The 23,683-nt window shown below is 34.3% G+C and overlaps 1 protein-coding gene across 4 annotated transcripts in view; it reads left to right on the plus strand.

Annotated features, from left to right (window-relative positions):
* ANAPC1 (anaphase promoting complex subunit 1) overlaps positions 1-23,683 on the plus strand; it is a 113,131-nt gene that overhangs the window by 52,339 nt on the left and 37,109 nt on the right. For all 4 annotated transcript variants that reach the window (XM_072770240.1, XM_072770242.1, XM_072770241.1 and 1 more), the window contains 11 exons: positions 1,498-1,769; positions 4,082-4,316; positions 6,627-6,718; positions 8,220-8,354; positions 8,538-8,620; positions 9,562-9,640; positions 10,337-10,411; positions 20,995-21,071; positions 21,588-21,678; positions 21,768-21,821; positions 22,714-22,907. In XM_072770240.1, coding sequence (XP_072626341.1) covers positions 1,498-1,769; positions 4,082-4,316; positions 6,627-6,718; positions 8,220-8,354; positions 8,538-8,620; positions 9,562-9,640; positions 10,337-10,411; positions 20,995-21,071; positions 21,588-21,678; positions 21,768-21,821; positions 22,714-22,907 — 1,387 coding nt within the window. The remainder of the gene's footprint in view (positions 1-1,497; positions 1,770-4,081; positions 4,317-6,626; positions 6,719-8,219; positions 8,355-8,537; positions 8,621-9,561; positions 9,641-10,336; positions 10,412-20,994; positions 21,072-21,587; positions 21,679-21,767; positions 21,822-22,713; positions 22,908-23,683) is intronic.

A 23,683-nucleotide genomic window follows, 5' to 3' on the forward strand; every position in this document is an offset into this window, starting at 1 on the left:
GATTTAGTAACTCTGCATGTTATGCTCACCACAAGTATAGCCTCTGTCTGTCACCATGCAGTGACTGTATTTCTAGTGCTGTACCTTTTATTTCTATAACTAACCTGTTCCATAACTGCAAACCTGTATTTCCCACTCTCCTTTATGCATCACCTTATTCTTTCTTTTCTCTGGTGATCATCAGCTTATTCTCTGCATTCCTAGGCCTGATACTGTTCTTTGTTTACTCTTTTCTTTTGTTTATTAGATTCTACATATAAATGAGATCATATGATAATTGTCTTTCTCTGACTTATTTCACTTAGCATAACATCCTCTAGGTTCATCCACGTTGTTGTAAATGGCAAGATCTCATCATTTTTAGCAACTGAATAATATTCCTGTGTGTGTGTTTGCATGCGCGCGTGCGCACACTACATCATTATTCATTCAACTGTTGATGAATGTTTGGGCTGTTTTCCTATATTGGCTCTTGTAAATAATGGTACAGTAAACATAGAGTGAATGTATCTTTTCAAATTAATGCTTTTGTTTTTGGAGGGTAAATAACCAGTAGTGGAATTATTGGATCAACTGGTATTTCTGTTTTTAAATTTTTGAGGATCCTCCATACTGTTTTCTACAGTGACTGTACCAATTTATATTCTCACCAACAATACGAGGGTTACTTTTTTCCCCCACATCCTCACTAACATTAGTTAATTCTTGTCTTATTGATTCTAGCCATTCTGACAGGTGTAAGGTGATATTTCATTGTGATTTTGATTTGCATTTCCCTGATGATGAGTGATGTTGAGCATCTTTTCATATCTGTTAGCTATCTGTATGTCTTCTTTGGAAAAATGTCTATTCAGGTCCTCTTCCCATTTTTAATTAGGATTTTTTTTTAATGTTCAGTCATATAAATTCTTTATATATTTCGGATATTAATCCCTTATTAGATATATGATTTTCAGATATCTTCTCCCATTCAACAGGTTTCCTTTTTGTTTTGTTGATGGTTTGGATTCCTTTGCTTTGCAAAAGCATTTTATTTTGATGTAATCCCAGTAGTTTATTTTTGCTTTTGTTTCCCCTGCTTGAGGAGACTTAGCTAGAAACACATTGCTTTGGCCTGTGTCAGAGAAATTATTGCCTATATTCTCTTCTAGGAGTTTTTTGGTTTCAGTTCTCACATGTAGATCTTTAATCCATCTGGAGTTTACTTTTGTATATAGTGTAAGAAAGTTGTCCAGTTTCAGACAAATGAATTATTTTATATGTGCTGCCAAAGCAAGCATCAGACAATGACTTATTTTGAACGGGGCTTTTCCACTTTGCATCAGATTTAATGCACATGTATTAAAGTCTAAGTACTCATAGTAACCTAATATCATTCCAATTATTATGGGGTTAAGGGTTTCGAATGTAGAAAAACTAATCTCTGTTCTTAAAAATATAAATTGAATAATTTTGGATTTATGAATTATTCTCTCAATTTTAAATTTGCCTGAATAGGACGAGCCCCGCCTCGGAACACAACAGTAGACCTTAACAGTGGAAACATTGATGTGCCTCCTAACATGACAAGCTGGGCCAGCTTCCACAATGGTGTGGCTGCTGGCCTGAAGATAGCACCTGCCTCCCAGATCGACTCAGCTTGGATTGTTTACAATAAGCCCAAGCATGCTGAGTTAGCCAATGAATATGCTGGCTTTCTCATGGCTCTGGGTCTGAATGGGCATCTTACCAAGCTGGCTACTCTCAATATACATGATTACTTGACCAAGGTGAGACTCCCAGCTCCTGGCAGTGTGCCTCATTGTGGGTCACTACAGTAGCTCCTAATTGTTCTGTTTGTTTTTCCTTCTTCATTCTTGTACACCTCAATCCATTCTTCCCATAGCAGGTAGAGTAATCTTTCTAAAGTATAAATGGGAATATATCACTTCTCTGGTCAAAACTGTTTAAAGAAGTACTTCATTGTTCTTGATACACATTCTGCATATGTGATGCCACTTACTTGTCCAACCTTACTTTGTACCACTCAGCTCCTTGTTACCCACACACCAACCACAGGGACTGGCCATTTTAGCTCCTTGGCAAACCACATTCTTCTACTTCAGAGTTTGGCAAACCAAACTTTCTTGGCATAAACTCTTCTACCTTTATGCCATAAAAATTCACCACTTAAAGTATACAATGCAGTAGTTTTTAGTGTGTTCAAAGAGTTGTGGATCTATTACTGCTGTTACATTTATTTATTTTTTTTATTTTTTAAAGATTTATTTATTTATGATAGACATAGAGAGAGAGAGGCAGAGACACAGGAGGAGGGAGAAGCAGGCTCCATGCCGGGAGCCCGACGTGGGACTCGATCCCGGGACTCCGGGATCGCGCCCTGGGCCAAAGGCAGGCGCTAAACCGCTGAGCCACCCAGGGATCCCCACTGCTGTTACATTTAGAACATTTTCATCAGTCCATAAAGGACCCTCATAGCAGTAGCAGTCGCCCTCCATTCCCTCTCCCTGCAGCCCCTAGCTACCACAGATCTCGTTTCTGTCTCTGTGCATTTACTGAATCTGGGCCTTTCATGTAAATGGAATCCTTCAGTAGGTGGTCTTTTATGACTGGCTTCTTTCTCTTATCATAATGTTTTCACAGTTTGTTTTTGTTTATATTGTATCATGTATCAGCACTTCATGCCTTTATATTGCTGAATAGATATTTTATTGTGTGGATATACTGTGTTTATCCATTCATCAGTTGGTGGATAGCTGGGTTATTTCTACTCTTTAACTGTTATGAACAGTGCTGCTATAAACATGTATGTTTTTGTGTGGACGTATATTTTCATTTCTCTTGGGTGTATTTCTAGGAGTAGAATTGCTGGGTCGTATGGTAGCTGTTTAAATTTTTGAGGAACTACCAAACTTTCTAGAGAGGCTATAACCTTTTTACAATCCCACCAGCAATAGATAAGGATTCTAGTTTTTCCAGATTCTTACCAACATTTATCTGTCTTTTTAATTATACTCATTCTAGTAGGTGTGAAGTAATATCTCGTTGTTTTGGTTTGCAATTTCCCTGATGGCTAATGATGTTGAGGACCTTTCATGTGCTCATAGGCCATTTGTAAGTCTTCTTTGGAGAAATGTCTATTCAGATCCTTTGTTTATTTTAAAATTGGGCTATCTTACTGAGTTGTATTCTTTGTATACTGGATACGAAGTCCATTAACAGGTAAATGATTTGCAGAAATTTCTGCCATTTGGGTTATCTTTCACTTTCTGATGGTATCTTTGAAGCACAAAAGTTTTTAATTTTAATGAAGTTCAGTTCATTTATTTTTTTCTTTAATTGTTATGCTTTGATGTCATATCTCATTGCCTACCCCATGATCCTAACCCATTAACACCTGTGTTTTCTTCTAGGAGTTTTATAGTTTTAGCTCTTATATTTAGTTCTGTGGTCCACTTAGAGTTAATTTTTGTGAGTGATGTAAGAAAGTGGTCCAGCTTTATTCTTTTGCATGTGGCCTACAATTATCACAGCACCATTTTCTGAAGACTGTTTTGTTCCCATTGAATTGTCTTGGCACTCTGTGGTCACTTGGCCATTACTGTGAGGGTTTATTTCTGGATCACATCAGAGCCATTTACATGTTTCTCTCATCTGACCTCATTTTCTCCTACTTTCTAAAGCTGAGTGCCTCCTTTTCTACCACTTTCCTGGCTAATTTATATTAATCCTTGAGGTCCTATTATATGTTTTACTTCTTAGAAGAGTCCTAATAATTCTTCAGCTCCTCCTAATCAAAATAAGGCTTTTTAAAAATACTGCTTTGTATTATTTTATATTTTTTCAATATATTGCTTTTCAATAATATATTTGTGTATTTTTACTTCAACATTTTTTTCCCCATTGGGGGTCTAGCATTGTGAGAGTAAGGACTGTGTCTCTTTAGTTTGCTATTGTATTCTTGGTGCTTCTCACTGTGCCTGTCAAGAGTACTTACTGAAAGTACTGGCAGGCAGTACTTTATTTAAGACTACGTATTTATTTGGTAGTGACTGATATTTCATTCTGCTTTCTACCTTAGGGTCATGAAATGACAAGCATTGGACTGCTCCTTGGTGTTTCTGCTGCTAAACTAGGCACCATGGATATGTCAATTACTCGGCTTCTTAGCATTCACATTCCTGCCCTCTTACCTCCAACATCCACAGAGCTTGATGTTCCTCACAATGTCCAAGTGGCTGCAGTGGTTGGCATTGGCCTTGTATATCAAGGAACAGCTCATAGGCATACTGCAGAAGTCCTCTTGGCTGAAATAGGTATGGCAATTGTAGTACTGTGTCTTTGTCAGCATAGATTGCCCACTCCATAGGAACCAAAGTAAAAATGGTAATAAAATTAAGGAAAAACAGTAGCTTTTGTTAGAATGTTCTGACCCATATAAAAAAGATGGTATAAGTAATATTTTCCAAGGCTGATACTAGTGAGCAGATTATTAATCTGCACGTTTATTTGGCCAGCCCATTGTTGAGCTCCAGAGATCCTATTTAATGAGGTAGGCTGTGGTCTTTTTCTTTTTTTTTAAGATTTTATTTATTTATTCATGAGAGACACAGACACACACACAGGCAGAGAAATAGGCAGAGGGAGAACCAGGCTCCCTCATGGAGCCCAATGTGGGACTTGATCCCTGACCCTGGGATTATGACCTGAGCCAGAGGCAGACTCTCAGCCACTGAGCCACCCAGACGTCCCATCCTGTGGTCTTAATTATACATGAGAGTGCTATTTATCCTGCTTTGTCTTTACTAGGCAATATCTAGCAGTGATCTGCACTTGAAATGCAAAGTTGAGTATTTTGATCCCTAGAAATGGTGTTCATTCTGTTGGACAGTAGTACTTCCAAGAGAAAGGAAGTGATTGACTCTTGCTTTTCCTCCTTTACGTGCTGGTGGGTATGTTGGTAATGAAATGCATTTTCTCTGTTTTTAATGGAGCCTAAACCTTTTGGAAATGTGTCTTCTGTATTATCTTTTTCTGACAATTGGAAATGCTTTTGGCATTATTATGTTCACTAATTTAGATATATAGTTCCTTGCTTTGTTCAGTCCTACTCAGGATCTTTCCTACATATATTTCAGGATGTATTGTTGAAGACATATTTTTCTTTGGAATGATTGTTAGTTAGCTGTTGCCACAATAATGCTACTTAACAAATAGCCACAAAATTGGCCTAGCATCTCAGCTTTAGGCTGTAGATCTGTGGGTATGCTGCTCCAACTGTACTCCAGATGACTTATTTTTGGCCCACACTTGTTTTATGGTGATAACAAACGGTCAAGAGGGAGAACCAAATAATGGAAGCACATTTCATGCCATTGCTTACATTATGCCAGCTAAGATCCCAGGCCAAAGCTAGTCATGAGTTCAAGTTCACCATAAGGCTCTTGTCAAGAGTATGGATGTATGTGTGTATGTATGTGTGTGTGTGTGTGTGTATATATATATGTATATATATATAAACATATACTGTTGAGCAGTGAAAAATTGACACCAACAATATAATCTACAGTGTGAAATATTCACAAAACTGAAATTTTTCTATTACCAAGATATGTTATAGCATAAGTTGGTCTAAGAAACATTTATTCAGAAGAAACTCGAGTGGCTTTTAAAGCTTGTTCATCTGCAAGGTGAATCATAGCATAGGCTTTTCATGTTGTATATGGAGGATTTCATCTAGATTCATATGCGTATACTCTTATGTAATTACAGTCAGAATATATATATATACTGTTTTTATATTGCCCTTTCCATATATCATTGTCATAAATGTTTTTAAAAATTAATTTCATATTGTGTAATATCTCATTGAATTGGTGTTCTGTAAATTGCTTCTTTTTTAATTTTCAGTTTCTAATTCTTTGCTATTTTTGTGTAATATTGGTTACATTTGTATAATATATGTATTTTTTTAATTCCTTTTTTTCCTGTGGGTAAAATGCCAGGACTATGAAATTTGTCTTTGACAGAGGGCTCTTTATGTATAATACATTTTGCTGCCCTAAAGGGTAGAGTTAGAATTAGGGGGTGCTTTTTAAAAGTATGAGTTTTGTATTAAGCCAGAGTTGTAGGATCCACACACACAAATTCTACCATAATAGAGTTCAGTATCATGTAGATTCAAAATAAGTGTCTGAAACATAATATTTAGCTTAAAAACTTAGTATCCTTCCTGCCCATTATTAATGTTTGAATATGTGTTTACCATAACTAGTGAGTAGATTGAAAATAGCAAAACAAAAACCAAATGTAAGATTTAAAAATTAAAACATTTTGAGCATTCGTCCCTTTAAATATTTTTTTCTAGTTCTTGATAATTTTTTTTGTTTTTCTCTAAATAAAACCCAAAGTTTCACAGTGTCTAAAAGTCACTGCTTTCAAATTAGTACATTCAAAGAACCATTTGGGGCTTTATTTTGTTGTAAACCAATAGTTGTGAATACCATTTGTGATAATGTCCTGTCTTTCTAGTGGGGCTGTATAGAATCCATGGTTCTTATTAGAAAGCTAATTCTAAAACATACAATAGAAGGCCTGCTTGAACTGTGTTATTTTCTGTTTTACAGGACGGCCCCCTGGTCCTGAAATGGAATACTGCACTGATAGAGAGTCCTATTCTTTAGCTGCTGGCTTGGCCCTGGGAATGGTTTGCTTGGGGGTAAGTACTCTCTGAAACTTCAGATGCTTCATTTATGACATTTGGATGTTGAGACAAATGATATTAACATTTAACTCTGAATACCACTCTACCTCACTATGACTTAACCTGATTCTCAGCTTTTTTTCTTTCCTGGATATTCTTCAAAGTGCTAGAATTGTAGTGAAGAGTGGGGCTTTAAGATTTTTATCCCCTTGGCTTAGAAGTCAGTGTTCATAAATGAACCTAGGGAATGAAATATCTTGAAGAATTTAAGATATGAGATGAAGTGATAGCCCCCCAGACAGGAAAAGGAAAACTGTGAGAATGTAGTATGATGGGGAGCTTTAAGTGTCTATAGTAGTTGCTAGAGATAAACCATGACCTTCTTTTGGCACCCCGGTATTCACTGGGATCTCAGAATGTTGCCATACTGTTTGCTTTATGACAGAATACACTACCACCTTGATCCATCTTAACCATATCCATGAGACATAGTATAGAATTATCATAATTCATTATGAAATGAATTAACATTTCATTAAATGACTGTGTCACCTGGAATGTGGGTTCCTTAAGAGCCCCCAATACAGTGTTAACACTGAAACTAAATTGTATAAAGAAAGTTCACCATCTGTTAGGTTTTTGATTCTTTGCATTTGACACATGAACTAAAGAGGCAGATGGTGCAATGGAAAAGTAGCACACTGGAAATTGGGATCTTGATTTGCTCCTGACCAGTGAGTCCTATCCATGAAGTGTTGTTTAGTGGTTAAGCAACTCCATGGATTGTTTTATATCCTTGTTTATAGCCAGCTCTGCTGGTTATTAGCTTTGTAACCTTGGGCTTTGTGTGTGCCTTACTTTCCTCATCTAAAATAGTAGCTATTTGGTAGAATTATATTAGGTAAATTAATCCACGTTAAACAGACAAGTACTAGAAACAGTAAGTGTTCAATAAGTTCATTATTATAGTTATTGTTGCTGAAATACTTCATAGGCACAATAATAAAAGAACTCAGGTGTTTATAGTTCAGGTTTCATTTGCAGACCTAATATTTTCTTTTATTGTTAGTATAATTAACTGTATTAACTTTATTTGTGAAATGAAAGTTTTAACTTGAACATATATGTATTGTAATTCTTTTTTTTTTAAGATTTATTTTTTATTTTAGAAAGAGAGTGTGCAAGACCAGGGGTGGGGAGGAGCAGAGATAGAAGAAGAGAGAATCTCCAGCAGGCTGCCCACTGAGCATGGAGCCTGACGCAGGGCTTGATCTCATAACTGTGAGATCATGACCTGAGTGGATGCTCAACCTATTGAGCCACTCGGGTACCTCTAAGTAATTCTTAGTGTGAATAATTAAGAGCTTGTTTGAATATTAAGTCTTGGGTAATAGTTATTTTAATTTAAAAAACCCAAAATACCTTGCTTTGAAGTTAGTTCATTCTTTTGTCATGGGTATTATGAATCTTATTCCATAAGCTTTCCTTTTTACATGTTTGTTATTTCATTTTCCAGCATGGCAGTAATTTGATAGGTATGTCTGATCTCAATGTGCCTGAGCAGCTTTATCAGTACATGGTTGGAGGTCATAGGCGCTTTCAAGCAGGAATGCATAGGGAGAAGCATAAATCTCCAAGTTATCAAATCAAAGTAAGTCCAAAATAAAGCAACAAATCAAAATTCTGGGAGTTAAGTCAATGTGAAAGTAGTTTTCTTACCAACGTTTGTAAATCTGTTAATTTTAAGCATAGGCTAGTATTTAGAAAAACTTGTAACAATTCAGAATTCTTTTACATGAATAAACTTTTTTTTTTTTTTTTTTCTTTTAAATAGGAAGGAGATACCATAAATGTGGATGTAACTTGTCCAGGTGCCACTCTAGCTTTGGCTATGATCTACTTAAAAACCAATAACAGGTATTACATCCCCTGACTCTATCCCTTGCCATGATAGTATGACCTCGGTTTTGACCTCAGTAGTAAAACTAAATTATCTGAATGTGTTTATTTATTTATTTATTTATTTTTTTGAATGTGTTTATTTTCCTTATACTAGATTAACCTGATTTTGATTCTCTTCAATACTATAGGTTATATAGATTTTTTCTAGAAACAATGTTTTACTATTTTAGTCTTTGGCAATGTAATTGCCAAATTTAATTTATTTTTGTTTTATAGTTGATGTCACTGACAATTAAAAAAATGCCCAAATTCTTTTTTATTAATTATGCATGTTGTTTCAGGATTGGTTAAGCCAGAAACACTTAGCATTATTCTATTCTTGGTTACCATTTACAAAAATGATTTCTACTTAGTTCAAGAACTTTCCTAATAATCTCACCATCTTCCTTCCCAACTCCCAATAATTAGTGCTGGACACTTGAAACTAGACTTTTTTAGAATAAACTGGTGTTTATTTTATATTTTACATGGAAGAGTAAGTTGGGTAGGAGACATTAAACCATGGTTTAAATGTGAAGCCTTTTAAGTTAAAAAATATTCTAAGGTTCAAGAAATTTTTCAGTATTGTAAATTTCTACTATTAGAAAAAGTGAATAGATGCAAAATTAACAAGTGGTTAAAAACAGGTATTCATCTATTTTGATGAATATGTCAATGTTTTCTTGGTAATGGAGATATTTCTGTGAACAAAACAAAAAATATCTCTTTTCATAAAGCTTATGTCATAGTAGGATAGACATTCATACATATCAAATACTGTATTAGAGGATATAAAGTACAATAGAAAGCAAATAGGGTAGTGGAGAGAATGGGGATAAGTGTTTTGAAACCTGTCTTGGGATTCCTGATTATTCTCTCCTCGAGCAATAATGCTTATTGGTATCCTCCACCAACAGATCCATTGCAGATTGGCTTCGAGCTCCTGACACCATGTATTTGCTGGATTTTGTGAAACCAGAATTTCTCTTACTTAGGGTATGGTACTTTGTAATTTTTTATTTCTGCTAACATGAGGAATCTATTGTGTTTTTCAAGTTAGCTTGTGAATATTAATGTTTCTACAAGGGAACCTTTTACTATTAATCCATTATCTAGTTGTAATTGGTAGTATTCTTTTGAAATTTCCCGGATGTAACTTGTAGGAACGCCAGGAAGCATAACCATGTTGCTATATAATACCTAGAGTTGATATTTCAACTTCTTGCATTATTCAACAAGCAGTAAGTGGCTGGGTCTTCATTACTGCCTTATTTTACATTCTTTATCAAGGATGCAGCATTACTATTAAGAGTATAATTAATGACAATAACTATTTGACATAATTACCTACATTTTTCCCTTTATTCTTTAATTTTAAGCTTGTATGTTTTTAGCATATGAAAGCCTTTAGGTTATATAGACAGTGCTAAGATTCTTCTCTTTGATGAAGCAAGTTTTTAAAAGTCCTCTAAACTTTGATAACAATCAGCTCAATTTTAGGGTATTTTTTTGTGTTAGAAATCTTAATCTGCAATTTATTTTAATATGAATTTAGCTTAGGTTGATATTATGTACTGTTTTTTTCAAAATTGCTGTCAGTTGGGAACTGATTTTTACCTTTTAATACTACCATTTTTATAAAATCTGTGAACTTTGCCTGCTCTAATTAATTTTGTCTGTTACATTTTTAAGACACTTGCTCGATGCCTGATTCTGTGGGATGATATTTTACCAAATTCCAAGTGGGTTGATAGCAATGTTCCTCAGGTGAGTATGTATAATAAATATTGTTATACCTTTAAGAGCATAAGGTATGATTTCTTGTGGGATTTTCCAAAACCCTATAAAATACTTTTTTAAATAAAGGCAATATTGATGATTTATAATATGTCTTGAAAACAGGAACTTTCAGTTTGAGATTGCTGATCACAGTCTTCCCTTTTGGCCCCAGATCCTGAGAAATTGTAGTATTAAAAATTAAGTATACCAAAGTACCCTAACAAGGTATTTTTGACATTTTTATCCTTATTAAGCCCAGATTTATTTTAAGATACTATTTTATTTTGTGACAAGTTTAGATCTCATATATATTAACTGGTTTTAATTACTTTATAACCTATTTATTTAATAAGCCAAATAGTTAAAAATAAGCAGATGCTTTTTTAAAACTCCAGATCAAATATTGTAACTAAATATTGCCCTTGCAATCAGCTGTCCATGTCTGGTGGTTTCAGGTCCTTTTTCCTTATGAAATAAATCTGTTTATCCTTGAGAACACTGTAGTGTTTCATCCAATATTTTAATAAGAAAAATTTCAAAATAAAGGTTGAAAGAATTTTATACAACATTCATATCACCAGTTGGATTCTGCAGTTAATATTTTACTATGTAAATTTGTTTAATCATACATTCATTTATTCTCTATCCAATCCATCATTTTTTGATGAATTTCAAAGATAGTTGCAGACAGTAGTATACTTTTCCTTAAATATTTTGGCATATTTCCATAAATATTTGGCATATCTATCATTAACTAGAATTCAGTATTTACATTTTCAAGATAAAATTTATATACGATGAAATCCACAAGTTTTAAATACACTATTTGATAAGATTTGACTAATGCATATGCTTATGTAAACAAAACTCTATCAAAATGACCAGAAGTGGGCAGCCCGGGTGGCTCAGTGGTTTAGCGCCGCATTCAGCCCAGGGCCTGATCCTGGAGAGCCGGGATCGAGTCCCATGTCAGGCTCCCTCCATGGAGCCTGCTTCTTCCTCTGCCTGTGTCTCTGCCTCTCTCTGTGTCTCTCATGAGTAAATAAAATCTTAAAAAAAAAAGGCCAGAAGTGCACTCCTTCCATGTCCCCCTCCATCTATACTCATCCCCCACTCCCAAGGCAGCTTATTTTCTGAAAATAAATTAGTTTCCCTTTTGTAGAACTTTGTATTAATGGGATCACATACAGTATATATCCTTTAATATCAGACTTCTTTCACTCACCATGATTTTGAGATATGAGTGTATCAGTAGCTCATCCTTTTTAAGTAGTATTCCATTCTTTGAATAGTCCACAGCTTCTATTTCCATTGTCTTTTGTTGGATACCTGGGTTGGTTTCAAGTTTTAACTATTATGAATCAAACTACCATAAATACCCTGACACAGATATTTTTGTGGATTTATATTTTAATTTCTTTTGAGTAAATATTTAGGATTGAAATCTACTTAGAGTAGATATGTTTAGTTTGATAAGAACTGATAAACCTTTTTCCAAAGAGTTTACACCATTTTACTCTGTGACCAACAATTTATAAAAATCTAACTGCTGCATATTTTGTCAGTATTTGGTGATGTTAGTCTTCAATTTTAGCTCTGCTGGTAAATATGTAATGATATCTTACTGTTGTTTCACTTTGCACATTCTGTCACTCCTTTCTCAAAAATTAGATGACTGGATAAATAAGGGCTTATTTCTGGGCTGTCTGTTCTGTTTCTCTTTAATCTGTTTGCTTATCCTTATGCCAGTATCAAACTGCCTTGATTACTATAGCTAAATGATAAGTCTTGAAGTCAAATAGTGCATATCTTCCAATTTTGTTCTTTCTCATGATTTTTTGCATACTCTAGGTCCTTTGCATTTTGTGTAAAATTTAGAATCATTTCATCCTTACTGATTTTTTTTTTTTTCATCCTTACTGATTTAAAAGTCCGGTGAATGTAAGTGAAATTGTGTTAAATCTATAGATAAATATATGGAAGATAGATACGTAAGGACTGAGTCTTCTAATCCAAGAATATAGAAACTATTTAGGCCTTTTAAAATTTTTCTGAGAAAGGTAAAGGTCTTGAGCAGCTTTTACTGTGTACATTCCTAAGTATTTTATGTTCTTTCATTCTATAGTAAGTGGAATCTTTATGTAGAATTTCATTTTCCAGTTGCTTGCTGGTATACAATTGATATAAAATAGAAAATTGATATTTGTATGTTAACTTTTTGACCTTTGACATGTAAATGCATGTATTCGTTCTTATAGTTGTTTTGTAGATTCTGTGGGATTTTCCATGTAAATACTCATGTTTTCTTTAACATGATTTTACTTTTTCATTTTTATGCCTTTTATTTCTATTATTTTAACTTAGTGAAATGGCTAGGATCTTTAGTAGATTGTTGAATAAAATTGAGAGTGAGCATTCTTGCTTTGATCCTAGTCTTAGATGAAAAGTGTTCGATATTTCACTAGTAAGTATTTTTCACTATAAATGTTCTTTATTAGGTGTTGAGGAAGTTTCCTTCTATTTTTAATTTTTAAAGAAGTTTTATCATGAATGGATGATGAGTTTTACTAAATGCTTTTTCTATATTTAACATTTTTCTATATTTTCTGATATAGATAGATTTTCTCTTTTATTATGGCAGATTGCATTGATTGGATTTTGTATATGTGCTGCCAAAGTAAGCACTGCATTGATTGAATTTTGAACCAGCAGAAAAACACTGTATTCCTAGGATAAATCCAACCTGATCCTTGTTTATTATTATTATTATTTTTATATATTGCTTCATCTACTTTGGTAATAAGTTAGAAGTCTTGAATCTATGTATGATTCTAATCTATAATTCTACTTTTTTGAGAAATATTTTTGTAAGATTTTGATAGTAGGGTTATGTTGGCTTCATAAAACGAGCTGAGCCTATTTTATCCGGTTTTCTGAAAGAATTTTAATATTGATGTTATTTTTTCTTAAATTTAATGTTTGATGTTATTTTTTCTTAAATTTAATGTTTAATGTTTCACTATTGAAACTAGTTCAGGTGTTTTTGTAGGGCAAGTCATGTAATTTGTTTTGCAAATTTGTAATTTTGGTAACATAGTTGATTTCTTTAATAGGTAAGGGCTATTCATACTTGTGGTTTAATATTTTGTCAGTTTTGTTGTCTTTCAAGAAATTTAGTTCAGCTAAGTTGGATTTGTAATAAAGTTCATACTACATCACTGTGTATGAGAGAGAGAGAGAGAGAGAGAGGCAGAGACATAGGCAGAGGGAGAAGCAGGCTCCTTTTAATGTCATTGGGATCTATAGAGATAACCTCTTCCATTCTTCATAGTAATTAATAAATTCTTTATTGGTCTAACTAATTCATTTTGATCATGTTTTTAAAGAAGAAATGCTTGCTTTTCATTTTTTCTGTTAACTGTTTTCATTTAACTAGTTTCTGTGCTTACCTTTAATGTTTTTTTTCTTCTATTTTTTTGGGTTGACTTTGCTTCTATTTTTCTAGATTCTTATTGTAGGAGCTTAGATCATTGCTTCATAGACTTCCCTTTTCTACCTGTAAAGCAATAAATTTCCTTATATGTGTTGCTTTAGCTGCATCTACAAATTTCGGTATATTCTTTTTTTTATCATTTAGTTGAAATATTTTCTAGTATCCCTGTAATTTGTTCTTGACTCATGGATTTCTTTAGAAATGGGTTTTTTTAAAAAAGATTTTATTTGTTTATTCATGAGAGACACAGAGAGAGAGAGAGAGAGAAAGAGGCAGAGACATAGGCAGAGGGAGAAGCAGGCTCCAAACAGGGAGCCCAGTGTGGGACTCAATTCCGGGACTCCAGGATCACACCCTGAGGCGAAGGCAGATGCTTAACCGCTGAGCCACCCAGGTGTCCTGGAAGTGGGATTTTTAATATCCAACCATGTGGGTTTATTCTGACTTCCTTATTATTAATTTTGTTCAGATTTAATTTCATTGTGGTTTTATTGAAACTTGTTTTATGACCCAGCACATAACCTTCTTGTCAAATGTTGTGTATACACATAAAAAGAATGCGTACTCTGCAGTGGCTAGATGTAATATTTTATATATTGAATTCTTTAAGATAGTGGTAATATTTAGACCATTTGCGTTTTTACTAATTTTTAACTAGTGTTTATGAACTTACTAAGAGAAGGATGTTGAGATCTCTTAGTATGATTGTAGAATTATCTGTTTTACTCCATTTCTTTAAATTTTGTTTCACATATGAAACTCTTACTAGGTTTATGTACATTTTTGATTTTTTAATGTTTCTGTTGAATTGACCATTTTATCATTATTAACTGGCCACCTTTTTCTCTGGTAATATTCTTTCTCTTGAAGGAAATTTTTCTTATTTAATGATAACATAGTCACTCTAGCCTTTTCTGTTTGTTTCTGTTTTCTTTCTTTTTTTTTTTTTTGTTTCTGTTTTCATGATCTACCCATTTCTGCCCATTTGTTTTGCAACCTATTTGTGTCTCTATTCAAGATGCATATTTTAATGACAGCATATAGTTGGATCTTGTGTTTTATCCATTCTGGTAATTTTTGCCTTTTTTTTTTTTTTTTTTTAAAGAACTTTATTTATTTGAAAAGGAGGGAGAAGGAAGGGAAAGAAGGAAAAAAGAAGGGAGGGAAGGGACAGAGGGAGAGGGAGAGGAGAGAGAGTCTTAAGCAGGGCCCAGTGTAGAGCCTGATGTCAGGCTTGATCTCAGGACCCTGGGATCATGACCTGAGCTGAAAACGAGAGTCAGATGCTTAAGCTACGGAGCCACCCAGGCACCCCAATTTTTGCTCTTTTAATTGAAATTTTTAGCTTTCTTTGACATTTATATCTTCTTAGATTTTATTTTTTTATTTTTTTAATTTTTATTTTATTTATTTTATTTTATTTTTTATTTTTTTATTTTTTTTAGATTTTATTATATCTCATTATCTCCATTTTTGTTTTTAAGGATTCATGTTTTCCTCTGATGAAATTTTTTTCAGGCTAAAGAAATTTCTTTAGCTTTTCTTACAAAGCAGATTTACTGGCAGTGAAGTCTGTTTATTTTCTTTTAGCTGAGAATGTCTTAATTTGAAATTTGTTTTGAATGGTTATTTTTGCTAGATATGGAAATCTGGGTTGATAAGTGTTTTGGAGCATGCCAAAAACACTCCAAGGTTTGGTAATTCACTAGAAGGACTCAGGACTTAGCATATAGTCATACTCAGATGATATAATACAGTGAAGGAAAACAAATGAAAATTAGCAATTGAAAAGTTGGGTGCAGAGAAGTCTAGAGAAAACTGGGCCCAGACTTCCAAGAGTCTTCTCCCAGTAGAGTCACTTGAGACACAGTTCTTCCAGCATCGGATTGTGACAGCATATGTGAAGTGTCATTAATGAGGAAGCTCATTAAAGACTAAGTGCTCAAGATTTTTATTGAGGGCTGGTCATATAGGCATCCTCTGCCTACCATGAAGCTGACCCTTAGAAGATAGCTCGTGTCAGTGTAACCCACATTTTATACAAATAGTTGAGACACAGGAAGCCTCTTGTCATTTAGGGAAAGTTTTTTTTTTTTTTACAAGTGTCAGGTTCTCTTTGCCATTCAAGTTTCCAGATGCCAACCAAGGGCCAGCCTTGCAAGCAGGTCTTTCTATGGGTAGCAGTCTCAGGCCTGCTAGATGAACTGTTTACTGCACAACAACAAAACAGTTTTTTTTTCTGATCACTTAACAGATGTTCCTTGTTTTTTGTTTTCCATTATTTCTGGTGAGAAGTCATTGAATTTTTACCTGTATTTATTGTGTCATTTCTTTAGCTGATTTGAAGATTTTTCTTTTTATATGTGGTTTTCAGCAGTTGATTATGATGTATTTAGTTGTGGTTTTCTTTGTATTCTTAAGGAACTTTTTGAATCTGTAAGTTTATGTCTCATATTAATTTTATATCTTCCAACATTTTTTTTCTCCCTCATTCTCTCTTTTCTCCTATTCTTAGACTCCAATTATTTGTTTGTTAAAGCCTTTGGAAATCATCCTAGAGCTCCTGTTGTCTTCTGTTCTTTTTTTCCTCTGTGTTGTGCAGATTGCTTAACTTCTGTTGATCTATCTTTATGTTCACTGACTTTTTTGGGCATTTCTATTTTTTCCCATTAAGTCTATGATGTGAATTTTATTTTTACTTTATTTTATTTTTCCCATCAAAGATTTTATTTATTCATGAGAGACACAGAGAGAGAGGCAGAGACCTAGGCAGAGGGAGAAGCAGGCTCCCTGCAGGAAGCCAGATGCAGGACTTGATCCCAGGACCTCGGGATCATGATCTGAGCTGAAGGCAGGCACTCAACCACTGAGCCACCCAGGTGCCCCCATGAAGTGAATTTTGAGAAGTTTCATTTACTTCTTAGTTGCAAATTTTACATTTTAAAAAATAATTTCTACTTTTTCTGACGAGATTTTTGTCCTTTTATTTGTTATGAGCATATTGTTCTTCATATCTTTCTAGTTACAAGAGCTTCTTTAAAATCCTTCTAATGTCAACACTGTGGTCATTTCAGGACTGTTTTATGTTGTCTTCTAAGAATAGGTTTCATTTTCTTATTTGTTCTTATGTTAATAATTTTGAATTGTATCTTATTGTGAATGTTGTCTTTTGAAGATTCTGGATTCTGTTGTATTCCTCAAAGAAGTATTGATACGGGTGTGTATGTGTGTGTTATGTATACACAAATACATTTTGTTTAAAGCAGACAAATAATTTATTTGGAATCAAATGTCAAACCCTGTCTCTTGGGTGCTAACTCTAATCTCAGTTTAGTTCTTTTATTCTGTGGGCACCTGGAGTCTGCCCTGCTCACATGTGATTCACATGTTAGGCAGACATTTTCACACAATTAATGCACAGAATTTGTGATTTGCCCTCTGTAGCTCTCTCCTTTATAGTATTCCATTCTCACCTTCTAGTGGCCGTGGTTTCCTAAGCCCTGTATTCTGTTTGATTCATGCCAGAAGGACCATGGATTTTTAATTGGAATTTTAGCTGCCCTTTATAGCAGAGTAGGCCTGCCCTCAGGCCAGAAGCCATGAAAAAGGAAACTTATTACTCTCTGGTTTTCTGGTCTTCCAAATGTTACCTCTCCTCTAGAAACTGCTTGCTTTTGTTTAATATCTAGTGCCATTAGGTCAGGGATTGGGGAACTATAGCCCATCTGTTTTTATAAATAAAGTTTTATCGTAACAAGCCATGTCATTCATTTACTTATTATGTATAGCTGCTGTTGTGTTACAATAGCAGAAATCAGGAGTTACTTTAGAAATGATATGGTCAAAAAAAAAAAAAAGAAAAAGAAACGATATAGTCTATAACTCAGGAATGTTTACTCTTTGGCCCTTTAAAGACAAGTTTGCTGACCCCTGCCATGATAGTTTGTTTTTTTATTTCCCCCAGAATTCATATTTCTTTGTAAGAGAGTCAGTCTGATAGTTTATTTTTACTCCTAGATTTATTTTTATTTGTTTGATTCTTCTGAATCAAATTTTTGATTCTGAAGTAGAACTCCTAAATTTATTTTTGATTCTTCCAGTTTGTTAACCACTAATTTGAAACAGGAAGAGTTGTTTTAATGGACTCAGCCATTTGTCACCAAAATTTTAACTCCCAGCACATCTGGATGTCAGAAATGTCAGTTCTTTCAGAAAATGCCCCTTAAAATATATATTGTAGGATAAAATTATGCTTTTTCCTTCCATTCCTTTTTTCAGTACGTATTTGTTGATCTTCTGTAAATGACCTCTGTAAATGCTAAACTCTAGGCTACATTTAACATGCATCTGACATGTAGGCTGTCCTCAAGAAACTCTAGTAAATTTACTAAGTTTAGTTTACAAAGTTAAACATGGACACAAATAATTGTATTCCAGAACAGAAAGTGTGAAAATCTGTGTCAGAGTTCTCTTTTTAATTTTGTGGAAATGTGATCCTTGGGCTTTTAATATAATTTCTTTTTTAGAAAGTTATCTTTCTGATATTTCTTTTGCTTCAGACCTAATATTTTAAAATTGGCCTTGTTTACTTCAAGGATCCCCAAATGCATGTAACAAATTCATTCTTCTATTCATTGATATTTCCTATCACTCTCCACTTTTTCCATAGTTTTACCCACTCATTTCATTAATTCTGTAGCGCAGGGCACCTTGTAGGGAACAACCTAGTGTCCAAAGAGGTATTAAAAAGGTTACTTTTAAAATGGCTTTTTTGTTTGTTTGGACTTAAGGCGCATCTAAAATAACAAATAATGTCTTCAAAGCACTTTTTTTTTCATTATAAGCTTTAATATACAATCTTATGTTATGCTCTTAGGCAGTGCTATACTGTGAGTTGTTCAAGTGTTGCCCTCAGATTATGGATGGGCACAGTGTGCTATTTTTGTTTATTATCAGTATATCTGTACACCCATTAGATTATGAACTCCTCAAAGTCAGCTAGAGCTACTGTTAGATCATTACAATGTACTCTTAATTGAAAGAAGACAGACTGTCCAGAGTCACCCAACTATTAAGAGGTGAAGAAAAAGTGAAACTAGCTATTAGGACTTCATATCTTAAGAATTTTCCATTATACCCTGTTCAAGGCAGAGGAGTTTGGTGGTCTTTTCATGTTCACTTCCTGTGTGGTTTACCTTGCCCTTAAAGGGTTGTATTTCTCCCTTTGATTACTCCTTATAATTTTGATTTTTTTTTTTTTTTAAACTTTAGGAGACCATAGGAAAGATGACAAGGACCATATTGAGGAAGGTTTCTCCCTCTCCTCCTCCAGTTATTTTACAACTGAAGTTCTTAGTGATGGTTTTAATGGCTTATGATCAAGTATAGTGTTACAATACACAGGTTAATGATATGGTGATGATACCAACCAACATTTAAGATTTAGTATGTAGCAGACATTAATTTTAAGAGCTTTGAGTAGATTGTCTTCTAATTCTCACAGGAACCCTTAAGGATGGGGACTTCTTTGTGCTCATTTCACAGATGAGACACAGCAGTCAAGAAAATTGCCTGAGGGGGTGCTTGAGTGGCTCAGTTGGTTAAGCATCTGCCTTTCAGTCAGGTCATGATCCTAGGACCCTAGATTGAGCCCTGCAACAGGCTCCCTGCATAGCAGGGGGTGGCGCCCCCCCCCCCCCCCCCCCCCCGCCCTGCAGCTCCCTCTGCCTTTGCTCCTGTGCACATGCACTTTCTCAAATAAAATCTTTTAAAAAACCAAAAAGAAAATTGCCCATGGTCACAGAGCTAGTGTGGGCCTTGCTGAACCTAGGCCTTAACCTCTAGGGCACATGCTCTTTTGAAGCCAGAGAAGCTTATAATTGCCTGTTGTCAAAATAGAAATACTCCATTCCTATATGATGTTATAATACTATATAACTTATGATTAGGTTATCTATGTGTATATAAATTATTCACTTTGGAGTTATATCAGTTTTTCAGAATGTCATTCAATTTCTGAGTAAATAACATTCAAAATTAAAAATAAAGTCTGGAGAGGAAGGAAGGAAGAAAGATGGACATAGTTCTCAGCCTGTATTACACAGCCAGCATAATTGTTTACCTCATTGAGATTATCAAAGAGAAAGGTATTTCAAGTTTTTGGTTTGGTGATGTTCAGTACATAAGATTATATCATAAGGGAGTTTAGAATATTTATTGGTTTATTATTGAAAGCATCCTGAAATGTTACTCTCCTAAAGAGTCTTCTAAAAAATTAAAGAATGATTTTTAAAATTTAAAGTTAATTAAATGATTTAATTGGATAATTTAAATCTTATTTAAATTTGATAAAGCTTTGCTTACTTATTTACACTATAAGGAAAGGGATGTGTTTCTAAACAGTAGTTACAGATTAACGTATTGACAATTTAGTTTAGCTTGGGTAATTTAGTGACTAGTCTTACTCTGGTAGGCATAAGGCTAGAAATCCCTCATGAATAAAAAGTATATGTCTCTGATGAGAGTTCTTTCCAGTTGCTTTTTTCCCCCTTCCCCACTGCTTTCCCGTATCCTTGCCCCAGCTCTATTCTACAATCATCTTTGTATTTCAGTTCACTAGTGTGAAATATTATCACCCTGTTATTGACTCAGAATATACTTCAGTCCTCCAGTTCATACATATTCAGTTCTATTCAGCTATTGTTGAGCCCATCTTAGATTTGAAATTGGGTTGCATTCAATGTGATTAAAATATATGTATTTGAATGAAATGGTTTATGTAATTACGGCCGTGGAAAGCTGTATGTTCTTTTTCTTTTCTTTCTTTCTTTTTTTAATGAGGGAGCTTGTGAGGAGGAGCAGAGAGAGAATCTTAAGTAGGCTCCACACCTAGTCTGGAGCCCTATATGGGGCTTGATCTCATTACACTGAGATCATGACCTAAGCCAAAATCCAGAGTTGGATGCTTAACCAGCTGAGCCACCCAAGTGCCCCAAAAGCAGAATGTTATTTTTCAAATCATTTAATATTTGTAACTTGAATATTAATGTCCAGATATTCTTACTTTCTGTCTTGACAGATTATAAGAGAAAATAGTATCTCTCTCAGTGAAATTGAATTGCCTTGCTCAGAGGATTTGAATTTGGAAACTTTGTCGTAAGTCATGAAATATATATATTTCAAGTGAACTAGCGTAGCATCTCATAAATAAATAGAAGTATACTGTGGTAAAAGTACTGTCCTTGATTTAAATAATTCTGAATCCCCCATGTTTCTAATCATTACTTATCAGATGCTTACAGAGTTGATTTTTATTTTTGTTTAGGTCACTGAAGTGTAGAGCTCTTGCCCTCAAAAAACAGTATCAGAGATTTAGCTTATACATATTCCTCTTTTATCCTTTTCATTAAAAAAGATGGCAGTTATTTTTAAAAATTATCTTCTTTGCTGTGTGTGAAACATGCAGTCAAGAGGCATACTTTTATCAACGAGGGCTGCGTGATCCTGCTGAAGAAATCTGCTGATTGAGTAGAGGCACAATTGAGCATTCCCAAAAGAATATAAACTAGTTTAGAGAACGGGAATGTTTATTATTTTTACCCTAAGAAAAGTAATAATGAATTTTTAAAGCCAAATAATGGTAGTATTAAATTTTTTATAATCTGTTTTCAGGCAAGCCCATGTTTACATAATTGCAGGAGCCTGTTTGTCTCTGGGTTTTCGATTTGCTGGCTCAGAAAACTTATCAGCCTTTAACTGTTTGGTAAGAAGTATTATTAGTTTATTCTCTTTTTTAACAAAGCATTTGATATACATCTTTTAACTTCAATTTGTTTTTCTTTTGTTTTCCAGCATAAGTTTGCAAAAGATTTTATGACTTATTTGTCTGCACCTAATGCTTCTGTAGTAAGTCTTTTTATGATCATTCTTCTTGGGAATAAAATTGAACTTGAAGAAAATTCACTGATAATTCAGTTACTTATGTGTTGTTAAATATCTCTGCAGTTTGAGTTTAGAATGGGAGATTTGAAGTTTTGGCTCATCTTTGTATTTGTGTTCTGGGGTACTGATTAGGTGAAAGTATACTGACCCGTGAAAATCTCTAATTCTTGTGATAGCAAAAACCATATCCTTCATGAAATGTCATACTCTATGCCATTCTGTCGCAGGACTGAATATTGGTAACTGCTCTTTAAAACATTAGCGCTTAAAAAAAAAAATTAGCACTTAGTAGAACTGCAATTCCTTTTGAGGCATTGCTACTCTACTGACAGGAGATTATAAGATTTTATTTCCTAATGAAATCCACACAGATTTGTGCAACATTATGTATAATATGAGAAAACTGAAAAATCAAAAAGTCTGAAAGTAATTAGGTAAATTTAATTATGGTATATCTGTGTGTTGTTATACAATAGAGCTATCAAATCTTGTGCTGTAGGAATTTTTCCTGAGTGAAGATTGTTTACGTATGATAGATTTTAAAAAGTTAAAAATATCATGTATAGTAATATCCCAATTTCACTTGAAAAGAGATTCATAGATACAGGAAAATATTTGGGGAAAGGCCAAAATGCTTATGGCAGTTCTCTTTGGGTGTTAGTATCCCAAGGCATTGTTATTTCCATTGTTATGCTTTATTTTTTGAATTTTCTACATTGAACTTAAATTTCATAATCAGAATTTTTTTATAGCTTTTTAAAAATTATAAATATTTGTAGTCTAATGATGGCCAATTTAATTTTGATAATAAATGTAATGCAGTAGTTGGTAGTATGTCATCTTTTTGCATTTCCAGACAGGTCCTTACAACCTAGAAACCTGCCTGAGTGTGGTGCTGCTGTCTCTTGCCATGGTAATGGCTGGCTCGGGGAACCTGAAAGTTTTGCAGCTTTGTCGCTTCTTACACATGAAAACAGGTGGTGAAATGAACTATGGTTTCCACTTAGCCCATCACATGGCCCTTGGACTTCTCTTTCTGGGAGGAGGAAGGTAAATGAATATATATTTTTTTCTTCAATGAAGAGATCTCACGAACAACATCTGTAAGAGTGATTTATTTTGGTTTTGAAGATACTTATAATTTTTTGATCCTGACTAGCTGTTGGCATATCAAGGAACATTATTACTCTTTAAAAGGGCTTTTAAAAAATAGTTTAAACATCAATTTATGCCTTACTTAGTAGACTTAACCATTCTCGCTCTGTATTTGTAGAAGAGTCAGTACTTAGTTCTTCAGGGCATTGCCCCTTGTTCCCCACTGTTTAATGATTGCCCTTCTACTGAACTGCTCTCTCGTAAAGGTTATGAACACTAATAGTCATCAAGTCCTATGAGAGTTTCTTAGTTTTCCCTTCTTTTTTTTTTTTAAGATTTTATTTATTTATTCATGAGAGAGACAGAGAGAGGCAGAGACACAGGCAGAGGGAGAAGCAGGCTCCACGCAGGGAGCCCGACGTGGGACTAGATCAGGGAGCCCGACGTGGGACTAGATCAGGGAGCCCGACGTGGGTCTTCAAGATCAGGCCCTGGGCTGAAGGTGGCGCTAAACTGCTGAGCCACCCAAGCTGCCCCAGTTTTCCCTTCTTTGGTCTCTTTCCAACATCTGTCATTCCTGACCACTTCATCTTTTTATGACTTCCCTGTAGACTACTATGTAGATCAAGATAGAACTCAGAATACCTCTCTCTACCCCTGCTATGCCTCTCCTGTTAGCTATTACTTCACTTCTACCCAAAGATAATCACTGTTTAGTCTCCTAACACCTT

Source organism: Canis lupus, chromosome 12 (assembly GCF_048164855.1).
Source record: "Canis lupus baileyi chromosome 12, mCanLup2.hap1, whole genome shotgun sequence".
NCBI lineage: Eukaryota > Metazoa > Chordata > Mammalia > Carnivora > Canidae > Canis > Canis lupus.